At 60.0% G+C, this 17732-nt stretch overlaps 1 protein-coding gene across 2 annotated transcripts; it reads left to right on the top strand.

The window, feature by feature from the left end:
- The first annotated feature begins 3177 nt into the window (after positions 1-3177).
- Positions 3178-17370, top strand: MDFI (MyoD family inhibitor). Of its 2 annotated transcripts, XM_065039034.1 has the most exons (5): positions 3178-3330; positions 3821-3908; positions 12660-12833; positions 15532-15786; positions 16212-17370. In XM_065039034.1, the coding sequence occupies exons 2-5, from the start codon at positions 3839-3841 to the stop codon at positions 16466-16468; spliced, it is 756 nt and encodes a 251-aa protein (XP_064895106.1). In that variant the 5' UTR covers positions 3178-3330; positions 3821-3838; the 3' UTR covers positions 16469-17370. The 2 variants fall into 2 exon arrangements, with proteins under 2 accessions (XP_064895106.1, XP_064895105.1); XM_065039033.1 differs by lacking the exons at positions 3178-3330; positions 3821-3908; positions 12660-12833 and adding an exon at positions 12847-13332.
- The last annotated feature ends 362 nt before the right edge of the window (positions 17371-17732 follow it).

Below are 17732 nucleotides of genomic sequence, written 5' to 3'. Positions count from 1 at the left end.
CATCTTCAAAAGATGAATGTTCACGGGGCCCCTCTTTTTTTTTCTTTCAAATGTCCATTTCCTTTTTTTTTTATTATTATTTACAGAAATAGCTCGTGACTCATCAAAATCTTTTAGCAGAAAATGTAGAACAGTGGGGTCATTCAGTGCGAGCGCAGCACCTCGCCTCCCTCCCAGCCCGCCCCGCGCAGAAGGGTTTGAGGAGGTTATTTTGTTTAGAGATGTTGTGTGCGCCCAGCGACTGGTAATTACGCTCAACAGATCGGGGGGTGATGGCCGGGACCCTAAAACAACACGGCTGGGTCTGCACAGCGCGGCTCTGTGCGGCGGCGCGGCCGGGATCTGCAGCCCCATTCACGGCGGGTCGACCGCGCCGCAGCCTGCGGCTGCCGGGGCTTTTTGTTTTCAGATTGCACGCATTTTCTCTTATTTATTTATTTTTCTTTCGAAACTGCGAAGGGTTTGCCGAGGGATAAATGCCGGGAATGTTGCAAAACCCCCTTTGAACTGCAAAGTTGAGGCTTAGTGCTAAATCCTCACCGGAGCCGGGAAGGTCAGCGAGGGTTTTCAGCCAGTTTAGGCTCCGGGGTGCGGGGGGAACTGCGGCCCCGGGGGCGATGGGGACCAGACCAGCTCCTGCCAAGGAGCCTGAGCCACAGCCGGGAGCTGGGAGCACTGGGAGCACCGGGAGCGCTGGGAGCACCGGGAGCGCTGGGGTGGGTTTACTTTGGCTGCGGAGGAGCTCGGCGCGGCGGCTGGTGCCAGGGGTTGGGAATGCGGGTCAGGGCAGTCCCACACCTACAGACATGGCCTTGTTTTCCAAAATACAGCCGGCTCCCACAGCTCCCGGCCGTGCAGCAGTGCCGGTGCAGCGCTGGATTAGCCCGGGTGTGATCACTGCGGGATTAATTCATCCACTGTGGGGTGTCCCCAGCCCCGCTCCTGCCCGCCCAGCACCCTGCTGAAGCTGCTCCAGGGAACTGTCTTTAGAGGGGACAATGCTGTGGGGGAAAATAATACTTGCTTTTGTGGAAAATGCTGGGTGCTCGGCATCACTGAGCAAATTGTAACCCCCGTGACAGACCTCAGCAGACTCATTCGCACCCCCCTGCTCCCCTCCTCCCTGGGGCGTTCCCGTCCAGGGACGGATGGAGCTGGGGCTGGTTCATCACGGCTGGGCAGCAGCAATGTGAACACGTTTTGTTTTCCAGGGCCCTTCATGGGACAGTGGCAGCGGGGACAGCTGAGCCACTCGTCCCACAGACGCTGCCCGTGGCGGATGCTGCCGGTGACATGCTGAACTGTCCCCATGACACAGAGCACTAAGGAGAGGTCAGGGAAGGCTGGGCCTTGCCAAATTCTGCCTCCTGCTTCTGAATGAACGTGGCGTGAGACAGGACAGAGATCCCAATGGGAGGAGGCAGCAAGGAGGTGGCAGAGGAGGGCTGAGCTGGGGCTGGGGCAGCTGGGTGACCGGGACGAGCTGTCGGCACAAAGCGCCGCTGATCCCCATCCGGCCATGCAGCCGCGTGGCCAGAGCCGAGCACGTGGCACCCGGGTTCCCGCTCCGTCCCCCAAGGCAGAGCATCACCCCCGAGACAGCCGCCCCCCTCCCTCCCCGGGTTCCAGGCAACCCGGGGCCGCTGGGTCCTTCTTGCATCGAGCACCTTGATCTGGTGGCGCCCCCGGGGGAGCAAGGGTGCGTCTGCCCCAGCTCACGGGTGTTTTAACAGGTAAACAGGGAGGAATGTGCAGCGGCAGCGCGTGGGGCTGGCGTGTTCGCGGTGTGACTCACAGACACGGGCACACCCCGCGGCCCCGCTCTCCGTCACCAGCACGGCCGGCCCCGCGCTTGGACGCGGCTCTAATGAACCCTTGTGAAAGCCGGCAGGGTCCTGCCAGGGCTGCGGCCAGCGGAGCCGCCTCAGGTGAAGGAAATGGTCCAGTAGCTGGCTCCTGGCGGAGTGACCTGTGCCAGGGTGGCCCCCCCAGGGACAGGGTGTCACTGTGTCAATGGATGCTTCACCCTCCGTGACAATGATGCACAGAGAAAGGCTCTCTGTGGCTGGGAAGGGGGGTGCAGGGCCCTGCATGGTGCTGCACCCTGTGCTGCTCCCAGTGCACCCACTGCGCCCGGGCAGGGAGCACTCGGGCTCTGTGGGTGTCAGGTCCCTGTTGTCCCGAGCGGCCGCGCAGGGGCTGTGCCGGGCAGCACCGGCAGAGCCGGGGGGGCAGGATGCGCCTGGCAGCGCCCAGAGGACGCAGCTCCAGCAGGAGGATTTTATGGTCGCTGAAGGGTGTGGACAGGAATGCTCTCCCCTGGAAGGATTATTTAAAAGGCACAAAACGTAGTGACGAGTTGGTTTCAAAACGGATCAGTTCTTGAGGTCTTGCATGACCCTCTCTGGCTGTCTGGCCTCTCACTGGCCTCAGGCTGGAGCTTCCGAAGGATCCCGAGCACACCGGGCTCCCACCAGTCCCACTTTGTGCCCCAGACTATGTTGTTTCCCCCCTCTCAACCCAGTTCCTTTACATGTGGCCACGGTGGTGACGTCTCAGTTCCTTCCCCTTGCCCCTCGCCACAGCGAACGCTGCACACGCAGAGCAGGAGCCGGCCCGGGTGGCCGCAGCGGGCAAGGAAGCACTGAGATGTGGGGAGGCACCGGGGCTGTCCCGTGGGTCCAGCCCGGTTCTGGGAACACGGAGCCATAGCTTTGCATTGCAAAACCGAGCTGTTACCAGGCCCTTGGCGTGTCCGGGAAGCGCTGACCAAGGGAAGTGGCAGCTCGTGGTGACCCCGGCCCCGTGCAGCCCCCGCGCTGCCCCCCGCTTCAGCTCCAGCCTCACGCTGGCAGCCGAGCTCCAGCTGAGCTCCAGAGTGACCACAGCCTCCTTTTGCACACTTTGCAATGCCGGCTTTTTACATGCAGGAAAACATGGTGGTGTTATAAAAAAGCAGCTTTGAAAATGTCCCACAGGGTCCTACATGAATCCTCGTGGGGACCCTGCAGGGACACAGCGCTGGAGCAAATGCGTGAACACCAGGTTGGGAAGTGCTGATATTGCTTGAAATCTCGATTTCACACCATCACTTTGGGGCCGATGACAGCAACGACGCTGTCACCTCCTATCCCAGCACCTCCAGGCATCACCCTGAGGAGCCAAACCTCATTTACCAGTTGGGGAAACTGAGGCAGGGAGGCGTGGGTGAGACAGAGGCTTTCCAGAGGACACACCAGCAAAGTCGGGAATAAAAACACCCTCTTTGCTTCCTCGCCCGGGTGCAGAGCGGACGGGCTGGAGCCCCCACTGAGGGTCCCAAGCAGGGCGGTGGGTGTTTCCCAGACCCCCATTACTCCCCCCAGAATTTTCAGGGGGCAAACCCACCACTGAGCCAAAAGCGCAGCACAGCTGAGAAACCCCGATTTCGAGGCTGGCCCTGGGAACAACCAACCTCTGCCTGCCCCGCGCCGCTCCCCTCCCCGGCTCTGCTCCGTCCCCCAAAAGAAACCTCTCCTGCTCCGGCTCCTGCTCGGCGGGGCGGCCGCGGGCGGTTGTTTGTTTGTTCTCGCAGCCTTTTTTTTTTTAAGGAATTGGGAAAAAAAAAGAAAAAGACCCAATCCCGAGCCCGCGCCCCCGACCGACTCATTAAAGGTCGCCGGAGCGGCGGGGCCGGGAGCGGCGGGGGGAGCGCGGCCGGCGCTCGGCGGGGCCGGGGGATGCGCGGCGGGGGCGGGCGCGGGGCTGAGCGGGGCCCCAGGTGAGCCCGTCCCCGGGGCGGGGGGCGGCCCGGCCGCACTCAGCCTCTCTCCCGCCGCAGCCGCCGTGCCCCTCTCCGATGTCCCAGGCCAGCAGCCACCGGCAGAGCCGCCCGGAGCCCCGCCGAGCCGAGCCGACCCCGCCGCCAGGTACGCGGGGCTCCTGTCGGGGGGGACGGCTGGGGGACGGGGTGAGGGGGGGGTGTGCACGGCCAGGGGTGCACGGCCGGGGGACGTCTATACGTGTTTGTGTGTGTATGGCTGGGGGGTGCACGGCCGTGGGACGTATGTGCGTGCTTGTGTGAGTATGGCTGGGGGGTGCACGGCTGGGGGGGCTTGGGGGCTGTGTGTACACGGTTCCTGGGGGGTGCACCGCCGGGCCGGGGGCGCAGGGCTGGGGATGTGGGTGCACGGCCGCGGGGTGCAGGGCTGGGGGGTGTCCCGCGGGGGGTGCATTGCTGGAGACTGTGCATGGAGGGGGGGGTGTCGGAGTGTGTGTGTGCGTGGCTGGGGGGCTGTGGGTGGGGGGATGTGCGGAGGAATGTGTGTGGGGGCGATGGCCGGGGGTGCTGTGTGCGTGGCTCTGTGTGCTCGGCTGGTGGGGGGGGGTGTGCCTGAGTGTGTGTCCGTGTGTCCGCGCTTGTGTACGGCTGAGAGCGTGTTCGCGCCCCGGGCCGCGCGTGTGCGTGTCCGTGTGCGTGTCCGTGTGCGTGTCCTGCGCCTGGCGGGGGGAGCGCAGCTGGTGCCGGCGGCCCCGGGGGGAGTTCAGAGCACAAACTTTGCAGCAGTTTCTGAAACTCGGCCAAGTGCGCGGGGCAGGCGGGGCGCGGGGCCAGCGCGAGCCGGGGTTAAAACCCCCGAGGGACGGGAGCGAGGGGCTGGGGGCTGCTCTGCAGGCTGGGGCTGGCGGTGGTGGGGCCCCCTCCCCACCCCACAGCGACTCCCCGTGGGGGCAGGATCAGGCTGTGGAGAAGTGGATGGAAAAGTTTGGGGAATCACTCTCTTTTTCCAAGGGGCAGATCTGAGCCCCTCGGTTGTCCAGATGTGCGGTGGCTCTACCTGGGACGCGAGGACCTGTGCCGGTGTCCGGTGCTGGTCAGTCCCTGCCAAGGCTCACGTGCAGAAACTGCATTAAAAGTCCAGATGTGAGAGAAAAAAATACTAGAGCAGGAAGCTGATGGCGAGAGGTGAAACATCCTGCTGGTGCTGTGCTGTGAGACCAGGCGCAAAGGGGCCGAATCTACCCCGGGAGCAGCTCCGGAGTGGCTGCCGGGCAGGGGCAGCGCGGGCAGAGTTGCCGTGGGACGCGGGCACGGCGGCGCAGACGCCAGCTGAGCACAGCTGCATCGCTCCCCTTGTTGGCTTTGGCCTGGAGCGCGGCTGGGCCCAACTTTTGGAGAATACATCCTCTTGTTCTCTTCCCCCTGCTTTTCCAGCTGGATGCTGCCGGCTCTGCTTCCCGGCTGGACTCTTAGCTGCGTTGTGCTGCAGCCGCGTCCCGGCGCAGGGGCTGTGCAGAGCTTATTTCTCTGAGTTTCCTTCCATCCACTTTCCTTTCCAGGCGGGAAGCAGTGAACTGTTAATGCAGGAACCTAGTGCAAAAAAGCTTTTGCATGGGAAGTTGCCACCAGGCCGGGTTAGGAGGAGCACTGTGCACTATCCGCTGTATAAGCAAGTGTGGGTTATTTTAAAAAGTAGTTTAGAGATCTGTTAAATGTGTCGGAGAAAAGGGCTTTGCGTCTTTTCCCACCCTCCTCTTTCCCAGCTCTTCCCGAGGGGAACATGGACCCACGGTGGGTGAACCCAAGCAGAGCTGGACCCCATTCACAGTGTGCAAAGCCGGGGGGTCCCAGGACACCCTCCGGTTCTTCCTGCCCAAGCTCTGGGGGCTGAATTTCGTGACAAGAGAATATCCCTGGCCTGTCTCAGAGACCAGCTCTTTGATTCCACGTCCTGAGCTTTGAATTCTTGCTCACACCACTTCTTTCTTTCCTTGTTATTTTTCTGTTTTGGTGAGCAATGAATGGACAGGGTCCGGTTTGTCTCTCGTGCTTGTTTGGCCTCGTGACGTCTCAGTGCAGAGCCATTATCGCTTGGGCAGCGTCCAGTGGCTCTGTCACGCACCACGGAGCCTGGGAATTTTTACTCTACTCCCTTTCCGATGCTTTGCACATTAGACCAGATAATTCTGTAACACCAAGCCCGTGAAATAAATGGGGAAACTGAAGTGCTGGAGTGGTTTGGCCCAAGTTGGTGCGTTGTGGACAGAGTCAGGTTGGCATTGCCCTGCTTGGTGCGATTCCCCAGCCCAAGACAAAGCCCGTTGCCCGGAGTTTGTTTCTCGCCGTCTCTGGAGATGGGCCCGTGCCAGTGCAGCCTCCTCCTGCCCGGCGGGGACAGACGGTGCCCAGCCAAACCCTTGAAATAGCCCCAGGTGGTTTGCAGAGGAGCCTCAGGGAGAACAGGCAGTCGTCTGCATGTGTGGAGTGTGGGGGTATAATTATTTTTTTGCAGAATTAACAGAAAACAGGAGAAAACAGCCCTTTGGCTGGTGACATTATTTTTGTCCTTCCTTCCCTTTGTGGGGAGCCAGACAAGGGGGAACAGGGACAGAGGGAGAGGAACTTTCCTTATGGGAAATGGATGTGAAGGTGCTGGAGGCAAATCCACCTCCAGAAGAAAAGCCTTTCGCTCAGGTTTGACTCCACTCGCTCCCACCTCCCGTCTTTGCCTTCCAAGCAGGACCCACATCTGCTGCGTGGGGTCCCCTCCGCGTCCCCCTCCATGTCCCCTCTCCGTGTGCGTGTCCCGGCCTGGCCGCGGGCACCGGCGGCTCCGCGGCTCTTGGTCTGGGGGGGCAGGGACAGGACACTCACACGCTATGGGGTTTTTTCTTTAATTATTTCTGCCTGTTTCCAAAGCATTTGCCCCGAGGTGTAACCGGAGCAGGAAAGCTGTTGTGCGCTGCAGCGCTGCGCTGCGAGCGGCTCTGCCCCGCTCACCCGAAACACCGGGGCCCAGCTGCCTGCACCAGGGTGCTGCCCCTCGGGGTCCAGAGCACCCATGGGTGCCCCGAGCAGGGGAGGCTGGGCAGCAGTCAGTGCCACCATCACGCGGGCACCCATTCCTGAGAGGGGGGGCAGGAACAAGGACAACCCCCTGCAAGGTTGAAACAAAAGGGGCTTTGCTTGTCTTAGCACTGATTTGAGTGAAGCTGCTTGCAGATTTGCACACAAACATCCTGTAAGTGCGAAGGGGCCAAAAAAACCCAAACCTAAATAAACATTTTTTTAAAAAAATGCCAGATAAAGACTTTTTGCACCAAAAGATTCTTCTCTGTTTTTCTTTCAAGATTTCTTGTCTGCTTATGAAAATACTTAATTTCTTTTTCTTTTCTTTGAACATCAACAACAAAACTCAAGAAAAGCAGTTTTCTGGCTTTTCTCAGATGGTTCTGTTTTTGAGCAAAGCAAAGCAAAGCAAAGCAGGCCCTGCGGGGCTGTGCCGCTCAGCACCCCGGCGCCTCGGTCCTGGTCCAGCTCCCGATTGAGTTTCCTTGGAAAGCGCCTGCTGGAGCCTGTGAGCTGCAGAAGCCCAAGGTGCCCCGGGCACTTCCCGTGCTGTTTCTGGTGCTCCAGAGCCCGGCCGTGAGCTGCTGGGACGGGCACCAGAGCTCCTGGGCTGCGGGTTTTGGTGTGGGACAGAACCGTGTCCGTCCTTCCTGGTGGCCCCTTCCCACGTCCCCCCATGCGCTGCCCAGGGTTGTACTGGTGGAAATGAGCTCATGCGTAGCAGCAGGGGTGGGATAATTGGGATTTCTTTTCCCCAGATCCCAACCTTCAGGCTTTGCTCACTGCAACCACGTGCACGCACGTTTTCACCCGTCTCCGCTTGATCTTCCGGCAGGCTTTGGCAGCCCTGGTGAACCTGATGTTTGACTTGGGGGAGATCCCCCATTTCTCCAGTGCTGTCCCACTGTCTTTCCACAGCTGCATCCCCAGCTCTGCAATGGGGTGGATCAGGGAACGGGCAGGAGCTTTGGGAAACGCTTTCCCCCCAGTCCCATCCTCTTTTGGGTGCTCCCCATGGGTGCGCAGGCGGCTCCCGGCGCCGGCTCCTTGGGCTGTGCCCAAGGCAGGACGATGCTCGCCCGGTTTGGCTGCTTTGGGTGCCAGGGCCGCCGGCACAGCGTGTTCCCCCCAGCGGCTCCTTCATCACGAGGAAACGGGTCGGCTCGCTGACTCCAGGAGCAATTACTCGCTCCACCCGATGCCTCATCGCTGGCCTCCTCGCCGCCATCCTGCCGTCCAGGCACGCTGCTGCCGCGCACGCCGAGCCCGCCGTGGCACAGGAGCCGCTTCCCGCCTCGCCCGTGCCGCTGCAGCTCCTCCCGAGCTGCTCTGGGGTCTGTGCTTGGGAGAAACCCCAGCCCTGCCAGTGGGACATTGAGCCCCAGCACTGCAAAGCTTGGTCTCCATCGCCGTGGGATGGTGCTTTGGGTAAATCCCTTTTACATGCCTCAGTTTCCCCACTGGGCCGACCCATGATAAGGTTCCGCTTCACAGCATCTTAAGGCTGCAGCTGTGCTGATGTAAAATACATGGAGATTGGGTGATGTGTGCTGGGCACTGGCTCAGAGCTGCGCGCTGGGTAGATCTCAGGATGAAAGGTGCTGCATAAGTGCAAATTATTATTCTCGTTAATAATGATGTCCACCAGCTCACATTTATCTGCTCTTCAATTAACTTTTTTTAAGGACTCTTAGCAGGTTAGAAAGACACAAATTTTCCCTGGCAGAGCCTGTGCTGGTTTGACCCGGTAAGGTTACACAATTACTGTACTGGCATGGTCCTTAATTAGACTCTCCATAATTTTCCCGAGCACAGCAATGTGGCTCCTTGCTCTGTAATTCCAAGCATCTCCTTGGATCTGATAGGCATCACGTTAGCCACTTTCCAGGGTTCAGGGATAATTGCTGGTCCTTAAGGACACCTGGGAAGTCGCAGCATCTCCTGCATCCTTCCTCCGTGCCAGGCTGCACGGTGTGGGGATTTATGTCCTTCTGGCCAGCGCGGGGGGGTCATCCTGCACCGGTTCTTGCTGTGAGTTTATTTCTTACTTTTCCTGAGGGTTGTCCCCACATCCCCGTGTCCTTGCTCTCGGGGGAAGCAATTCTTCCGTGAGGGTTGCTCTGTGCCTACTGTGCTGCTTGGGTCAGCGAGGACCTTTGGGTGATGGGGTTTGTAGGGTCACCTTGGCACAGGGTCTGCGCCCCAAACCTGGAGTCCAGGCTTTTGTCACCACCTGACCTTTCAGCTGAGGTCAAACACCGAGTGTGGACGGGCTGGGTAGATGCTGGTCCTGGCCTGTCTGGCCAGCCCGAAATTCTTCTCTTCCTACCCACCCAACGGCTATAAATAACAAATAATAACAACTCCCAGGCTGGCAAGCTATTTGGGGTTTTGTGGGTTTTTTTGCTTTGTTTTGCCTTTTTGCGTTTAGGAAGTAACTTTTCATAGAAACCAATATTTTTATTTTTGACCGTATTCCGCATTGTCCCAGAACTGACCTGTTTACCCCGAGCATTGCCCAGGTGAGCGCTGGGACATGGGGCACACGCTTGCGGGAGGGGAGCAGAGCTGTGCTGGGTCTGTCCGGGGCCCTTCTCCTTCCCCTCCATCCTCCTTTTCCTTTCCCTGAATATCACAGAATCTGAAAACACTTTAGTGCATTAATTTCAGACTGAATGTAAATAAGCCATTTGGATTTTTCCCAGTTGAGCAAACTTTCAAACCAGCACTTTGCTTTCCTTTCCTCCAGCCTGGCTCGTGGCATTGGAAGGATTTGCCTCAGTGCCATCTCTTCTGCACTTGAAACCACTTAATCAGGCTCTAAAATATCCCTTGAATAGGTCAGAGAGGCACCTGATTGGGCCGGGCAGCACGTACGGGAAAACCAAGAGAGATTACGTGCTCATTTTATCTGCATAAAACAGATTAGAAAACTCCCAAACTAAATATTGCTGCGGGGTAGCGTGTTGTTAATGGCAAACGCCTCGCTAGACTGTCTGTGTCCGTGTCCCCCTCCAACGTTATCTCATCCCTGACCATCTATTCCTGGGGGATTAAATGGGGAGAGATGGGGGGACGGGAGACCCTCCTGAGCATCTCACCCCGGCAGGAGCTGCGACCCGCAGCATTGGATCTGGCTGCTCTTCAGGTGCAGAAGAGCTCAGATCCAGACCCTTCTCCCTCCCTTTTGCAATGGGTTGACGCCACCTAATCCTGACATACTGTTTGCTTAAGAGCTGGGATTTGCTTCTAAGCTCGTCAGCCCAAGCCTGGCGTTGGCCGCTGGCTGTTGGAGGTGTTCCTGTCTCGCGTGGGGCAGCGGTGACGGGCACGTGCCAGCGGGCGAGGTGTCCGGCCATCTCCTGCCACCAGACTTCTCCCTCTTTAGCCAGCGCACTTGGCTATAAGAGGGACAGATCCATCAGAGATCCCAGGCAGATCTGCTGCTGGATTAAGCTGCAGCTCAGGACAGCTTGGTGGACTTTGGAGCTCACTGATTTCGTGGGGCTTTTACCACGGGTGGATTTGGACTTTGTGAATAGGCGGAAGTCAGAAAACCTGACCTGTGTGCATCTCCCGGGCTTGGCAACTGGGAGGCAAAGAAAGTAGATCCATGTATATCGCCTTTCCTAATCTCTCATACCTTCCGGCAGCACTGTGATTTCTTGAAGCCTGTCTTATTATTTTTAAATGCCTTATTATCTCTGTTCTCATAAAGAAAACACGAGTCTCTCTCCCTGTGCTATGTTATCTTCATTTCTCTGGCGTATTTTACCAAGGGTGGATCTGCTCCTCCCTTTGCTCTGTCGTCTCTGCTCAGCTTCATGTGGTTTGGGGAGCAGGAACCCCTCCTGGGGCTGTGTACCCCAAAGCGAGGGTTGTCGGAGCAGTGAGGGCACGCAGGGCTGCACAAGGCAGGGAAGGAACCAGTTTACCCACATTTCTCTCCCATGTATTTTTGTCTCTCTTCTGGCCAGCTTGTTCCAGTGGGAGTTAATTTAATTGCCATCTTCCTCCCCGCATCGCTGTGGTTGTGTGTGAGACCTCTTGTTGTGCAGGGTAATTATATGTGTGAAGTGGACACAGCCAAAACGAGCCGTGTCTCGGTAGCCAGTGGACCAGCACGCTCGCCATCCGCGCGGCTCCCGCACCCCCCGTGCTCTGCACTGGAGTCTCTGCCGCAGGGCTGGGTCCAGAGCTCTCGGCCATTGGGTTCACGTCTGGCTTTAACAGACTTTGGATCAGGTGCTGACTAAACGCCGCAGGTCTGACTCAGGGCGGTCCAGGTTGGGACATGACAGAGGCCGTGGCTGCAGCTATGCGGTTATTATTCACCGATACACCACACCTATGCGCAAACACCTCTGGGCAGATGACAGCCTGCTCTCTCCTCCTCTGTTTGCCCTGGGCTTTCCAGGGGCATGGGAATCAGTTTTCTCCTTTCTGGGGCTCATGTGCTCCCACCCTGCTTGGGGTTTGGAGCCAACGTTGCTGTGCAAGATTCAGCTGGATCTGCTGAATTTCCCTTGGTTGAGCCCTAAAATTGCCTCCCCTGCAAAGGCGCTGTGCGTCAGGGTGGGGTTCCCTCCCCAGCAAACCCCTGTCGCAGGAGCTCCGGTACCCCGGGCTGGCTCAGCGTCCTGGGGAGAGCCAAGAGGACGGTCCTGTTGGGAAACTGAGGCAGAAGAATGAGCATATGGGGTGTAGCGGAGCTGGGAGCTGCATGAGCGTCGCTCCACACTGGTTGCGGCCCCTCGGCAGTGTGTCCCGGCTCCTGCCGACCCCGGGGTGCGGATGGGTCCCCCCACCTCCCTTGTAGGGCCTCTTGTTTTGTCCCTATAATTACACATGTGAGGGCCGCCTGCCTTCCTCCTGGCTCCTGCTTGTAGGACTCTTGTTATATTGAACATAACGAAGTATCTGAGGGCTCTCTTCCCCCTACCCGCCCTTGCCTGCCCGCATGTAGGACCTCTTGTTATAGCCAGGGTAATTACGGGCCCTTGGGCTCCCTCCCTTTGCCCAGGCTATAATTTAGTTTTATATAAAGTGCGGTCCAGCCCCTGTTGTGCAAGTGGTTGCTATTCCGGGTGCTGGGGAGAGGGATGGAGCGGTGAGGAGGGGGCTGGTGGTGGGTGGGGGAGCACAGCAGCCCCCTGGACACCCCGCAGCCCCCGGCCACCATGCCATGGGGTCAGCCAGCCCCCAGCGCTGGCTCTGCAGGAGGGGGTTGTGCTTTCTCCTGGCTGGGTTTCTGCAAGGGGGTGCACAGCATTGGGCTTGATCCCCATGAGGAAGAACACGGCTCTTGTTTGGGGTTTTGCTTGCCCCATTGAGGGGGTCCTGCGGGGGCTGCTGCTGCCCCACAGTGAGCTGGAACACGAGGGGAGGTGGCACCGGCTCCTGCAGGGAGGACAGTGGCCCTTTCATGGGAAGGGGGGATGAAAAACCCAGCCTGAGCCGCTGCGTGTAACCAGATCCTCTGGCTTTTAAGAGAAGGAATGTGGGACCTCAGGAAGGTTTTTGGGAGGTTGCCGCTGAGCTGCTGGTGTCGCAGCAGGGTGAGCGACTGCAGAGTGACGCAGCCCCCGTGCCCATCCCCAGCCACCCAGGGCCCCTCGCAGGGCTCCAGCTCTTCCCCCCACTGTGAACTCTGGGCTGCGAAAGCAGTGGGGATGCGTAGATGGATTATGCCCAAAATCAGAGTCCCAAAGCACCAACCAGCACCGTTTGCAGCAGCTGGGGCTGTGCTGTGGGCTGCTGTGATTTGGGGGCTCTGCCCACAGCTCGGTGCACCCCGGGTCGCTCAGCTCCAGCCCTGTTTCTCTTGCAGAGGCGGGTGAGCCCTCGTGCCCTTCGCCGAGGCCGACACCATCGGCAGAGCCCCGGCCGTCCGCCCGTCCTGCAGCACCGAAGAAGGAGAAACCCCGGGAAGATGATGAGCCCCAAAAAATCCTGACGAAGGGCCCCTGTTCCGAGCTCACCAGTGCTCCCCAAGCTGTGACATGTGAGTGTTTCCCCCTGCCATGGCACGTGCAGCTCCAGACACCGATGGGTGCCCATGCTTTGGGCTTCTGCCACCTAATCAGTAGCAGGGCGCATTAAAAAGGCGGGCAGCCATGGTGGGAAGCCGTCTCCTCCTTGCTCTGCTCTTCCCCACATCAAAGCAAAAGGCTTTAGCTGAGCGTGAGTCACCAGGAGCCCGGGAAGGCGAAGGGCGGCATCCGGCAGTGCCGCAATGTCTCTCGCTTCCCTTGTCCTTGGGATGGGCTGGAGGAGGAGGAGGGTGGCTGGAGGAGCTCTTGGTCAGGTTGGGGTCCTGCTGGGACCCCCTGGGGGAAGGAGCTGGCTGCTGGGGTGGAGCATCCCCCAAAGCTGCAGCGGGAGAGCAGAGCCCCCTGGCAGAACGGGCTCTGTGGTCCCAGCCGTTTGCTGGAGCAAAGGGAGGAGACGCCTCCCACTGGGACAGCTCTTGCTTCCGCGGATCCAGGACAAGGATGAGGCTGGTGCAAAGCCTGAGTGAGCAGGGGATGGGGTGGGACGGGCTGCGCTGTGGCTCTGGTTTTGCTGGAGGCAGCAGTGAAGCCAGGCAGCACCTCCCCGCTCCTGATGCTGCAAACCTGCCAGTTTGCAGCCGGAGAAACCCCGGGGTGGGCTGGGAGCAGAGCTGGGGTCAGGGTGCCCTTGCTCCGTTTCCCATTGCAAGGGTGGGAGAGCAGATCTGGCAGATGTGGCAGACGGGAGGGCAGGCTCTCCGGGAGCCACGCTGTCCGTCCTTTCCCTGTCCCCCAGCCTGGATCCGAGGGCTTTGCTCCCCGGCTGCCCCTTAACACGTGCAGCCATTCCCCTTTTGTTGGAGGTGAGCATGCAGCTTTCCCTTCCAAGGGGCGTAAAGTGGATGGATGCTTCCCAGCGGGGAGAGGGAGGGTGGGAACGGGGCTGCAACCTCCGCAGAGCAGGCAGGCGGGGTGGGAAGAGGATGGGACGGCGAAATCCGTGCGCTGCTGACAGCATACGTGGAGCGAGGAGAGCGCACGTTTCCTCAGGCAGAGCTCGAGCCCTTGCAGAGCATCTGGGAGCTGGGCTGGCTGCCCACAGACATTCTGCAGGTCTGAGTCACGCTGCAGCCTGCTGCACCCGCGTGGGGCGGCCCCGCAGCCCCCTCCCCAGCACACCCTGCGGCAGCGGGGCCGGGGGAGCGCAGACACCCCATCGGGCTGGCCTGGCTGCAGGGAACCCCCTCCTTCCCCTCTCCTCCCTGGGAAAGGGGGTGCAGATCCCCACAGAGCATCACCTCCGGCACTCTGCTCCACCTAAGCCTCAGGTTGAAGACCTGGGGGATTGGACTAGATGATCTTTTGAGGTCCCTTCCAATCCCAAACATACTGTGATACTGTGAAGACGCCTCTTTTAGAAAAGCTTTGGGCTTCTGAGAGTTGAAGGCTCTCCTGAAAAATTGAAGCTATTTTTCCTGTCTTGGAGGGGGGATTGCTCTCTCTGCCACTCGCTGGAGCTGGAGCGTGATCTTGATTTACAAACAGTTTAATCTGAGGAATGCAGCGCAATGAGGAACGCTAAAGTGAGTGCGTGGCTTGCTGCTGCAAACGCCCCGAGGAACCCAGCGCTCGATGCTGCAGAGTATTTGCTGCCATCGGCCCCTGCTGGGCTGGCTGCTGCCAGGGCCCCCGCCCAGGGACACCGCAGTCACCCTGGTGCCGCCCCGTGCTGCTTGGTGCCGGCTCAGTACGTGCACTCGGGTACTGGCGGAGAAGGGTGCATGGGAATCCAGATCCCTCCAGGACCCTTTTTTGGGGGAGAACACATCCCATTTTATCCAAGTCTTGTTTTCCATGTCTCCTTTCTGCGCTTCTCCCACCTCTCTGGTTTCCAGCCTGTTCTTCCTGCTCAGCTCCAGTTACTTGGAGTTCCCAGCACACGTCAAAGATGCAACATTTCACCCAAGGATGCGGTTAAGCCTTACGCCCCGCTCTGAGCCCAGCTCAGTCAGGCAGAGCTGGGTGCTGGGTCCATGCACTTTTGTTTTTTTAACCTCCATCTGTTTTATTTTTGGCAGCAAGGGAGGGTGTGGGACAGGGACCGTCTGTGCCCCCTCCACCCCATGGGTCCGCCCCGTGCCCCGTGCCCGCCCTGCACAGAAAGCAGCTCCTGTTCCCAGTGGCCGGAGGTGCCTTTGCCCTCGAGCCTCTTGCCTGAATCATCCTTTGTTTACTGCTCTGGAGAAGAAAATCAAAATTTGGCCGAAAGACCATCAGGCAGGATTTTATTTGTGGCTTTGGTCGGTGTTGCTGTGGCAGGAGGATGGATGCTCCAACTCCCCTCTCACTTGTGCTGGTTCGCAATCCTCTCATCCATTGCATGGACATGGGGAGAAGGAAGGATGGCAGCGTGGGGAGAGGGACAGCAGCATGGGGAGAGGGACAGCAGCATGGGGAGAGGGACAGCAGTGTGGGAACGTCTCTCTTCCTCTCTCTGAAGCCTCCTTCCCTCCAGCTATCTCTTCTGCATCTTCTTTTCCATCTCCATCCTCTTGGACCACACATCTCTCAGCATCACTCCTCCCCGACCATGCAGCCACCCCGTGTCCCGCTGGGACCAGGTTCCCATCTGGTGGCAGGGTCTGGGCACATGTTCCCCCCCAGTCTGCTGGGAGGGTTCGGGGGGTTAACGTGCTGTTCTCCCCCCAGGCCAGCCCCAGGTGCGAGCAGCCCCGCAGCCCCCCAGCCCCTGCACCCACCTGCTGCAGAACGGCGCCGGGCGGGGGCCCGATCCGGGCAGTGCCAGCGGGGGGGCGGGGAATGGGGTCTGCCGACCCCTCCCCAGCGCCCAGAAGCCCCAGCGCAAGCTGCAGTCGCATCACTCCATCAACAGCCAGAGCAGCAAGAAGAGCAAGGGCAGCTCCAAGTCGGCCTCGTCCCACATCCCTATTGAGGCGCAGGAAGGTACTGGCTTCCCCTGGGTAGTGGGGGGGGGACACCCTTCCCAGCCATTCTCCAGCTCAGCATCCCTTGGGGTGTCTCGTGTAGCATCCTGCCGCACAGCACCCCCAGATCTGGGCACCAGCTGAGCTCTCCTCAGGAGCCTTCTGCAGGGCAGGTGCTGGCTGGGGGCATCTCATGTCCTCCAAAATTGGGCTCTCTTGGGTTCTGGGCATGTCCCAGGCAGCTGGGCAAGTCCCTGGGTGTTGATGGAGGCCCCTGGAGCAATACCTGGCTCCCAGCCCCTTTTTCCATCCCTTCTGTTAGTTCCTGAGGGAGGCTTTCCACCTGTATGGAAGGCTGAGCATCCGTCCACCGGGCACTGCATCACAGCCTGCCCGTGGGTGCCAGCGTCCCCCCCAGCCCACTCTCTGGCTGTTCCTCCGCAGACTGCTGCGTCCACTGCATCCTCTCCTGCCTCTTCTGCGAGTTCCTGACCCTCTGCAACATCGTGCTGGACTGTGCCACCTGCGGCTCCTGCACCTCCGAGGACTCCTGCATCTGCTGCTGCTGCTGCAACTCGGGCGAGTGCGCAGACTGCGACCTGCCCTGCGACATGGACTGCGGCATCATCGACGCCTGCTGCGAGTCGGCTGACTGCCTGGAGATCTGCATGGAGTGCTGCGGGCTCTGCTTCTCCTCCTGAGGGGCTACGCTTGGCGGGGGGCCCGCCAGTGGGTCCCCCCCAGTCCAGCTGGTCCCAGAGCCAGCGGTGGGGACACCCAGGTGTGAAATGCCAAAAGACTGAGCCTGGCGGAGGAGGAGAGCGACATCCCCCCTGCAAACCTCATCCTGGGAGCTGGTGAGCTGGGCTGGGGTCCTCCCTGGGGAGGGGTGGATCTGTGGGAGTTCGCGGATGGCTGGCACCCCACCAATGCTCTACCTCCTCCCCACACCCGGCTGTTCCACTGGGGGTCGCGGGAGCCTCCTGCCAACTGAGCCGAGAGCAGGAGCACCCCCGCGCCCCACAGAGCCCGCAGGTGCCACCCCAGAGTCCCAGCGCTGGGGACAGCCTGTCCTGCCTCTGCCCCAGCACAGTGCTCTGGTTTATGTGGGGGTGGCCCAGAGCATCCTCCCCACCCCAGGACAGCGCCAAGCCTGAGCCCCCCAGGTACCCAGAGATGCCAAAGCCTTCAGCCAGGCTGCAGGGTCCGTGCTGTGGGGCGCATCCTGCCAGCCTCCCCTCCTTGGTGCTGAGGTCGGCAGCCATGTGCAATACTCCCAGCCTGGCCCAGCCCCATTTCACCAGCTGGGAAGCTTTTTCTTCACTGGTCCCTGCGGTGGGGCTGCAGCCGGGGCTGGGGGGAGCCCGGAGCTGTGCCGATCTGTCACCGACCCTGCGTGTGTCCCAGCGGGTTGGTTGGTGCCAAATGACCCTCAGCAGTTGTTGGCCCCTGTCCCATCACCCTGGGGTGGGCCCGTGGCTGGGTGGGGGTGGGAAATGCCCCCGTTGAAGGGCTGGGGAGATGGGGAGGGAAGTGTCATGGTATTTTATTTTTTTTGTCCCTTTTTTTGTTACTGTAAATAAAGGTCTCTCTTCATTTCTGACCGATGGCTTCTGCATCGTGTGCTCCGCAGGGCACTCCCAGGGGAGAGCTGCTCGCAGCCGCGCCGTGACCCTGACCCTGTGCCGGCACCCCTGACCCTGTGCCGGCACCCCCTGTCTGCAGGCACGGGGAGCAGGGGCTGTCACAGAGGCTGCAGGGCTCCTTTGGCCTTGGGGACATGGGACAGCTCAGTGACAGCCCCAGGGTGTTCCTGCTTTGGTTCTTGTCCCAGGAGAGGAAATGCGTGAGGACTCCCTGTCCTTCAGTCCTGGGACAGGTCGAGGTTCTGATGTTCTGTAGCCAAGGGACAAACTCTGGTCCCATTGCAGCACTGTCCCCTGCTCCTCCTGGGTCTCTGTCCTG

The sequence above is a fragment of the Columba livia genome, chromosome 22 (genome assembly GCF_036013475.1).
Source record: "Columba livia isolate bColLiv1 breed racing homer chromosome 22, bColLiv1.pat.W.v2, whole genome shotgun sequence".
Taxonomy (NCBI): Eukaryota; Metazoa; Chordata; class Aves; order Columbiformes; family Columbidae; genus Columba; species Columba livia.
This window is presented reverse-complemented; position numbering and strand designations above follow the sequence as displayed.

Excerpts from the sequence above, each read along its gene's own strand:
- MDFI (XM_065039033.1), top strand. The coding sequence starts at position 13,065 with ATGTCTCTCGCTTCCCTTGTCCTTGGGATGGGCTGGAGGAGGAGGAGG. Across the intron at positions 13,333-15,531 it reads CCAGGACAAGGATGAGGCTG|GCCAGCCCCAGGTGCGAGCA; the intron begins GTGCAAAGCCTG and ends TTCTCCCCCCAG. Across the intron at positions 15,787-16,211 it reads CCCTATTGAGGCGCAGGAAG|ACTGCTGCGTCCACTGCATC; the intron begins GTACTGGCTTCC and ends GTTCCTCCGCAG.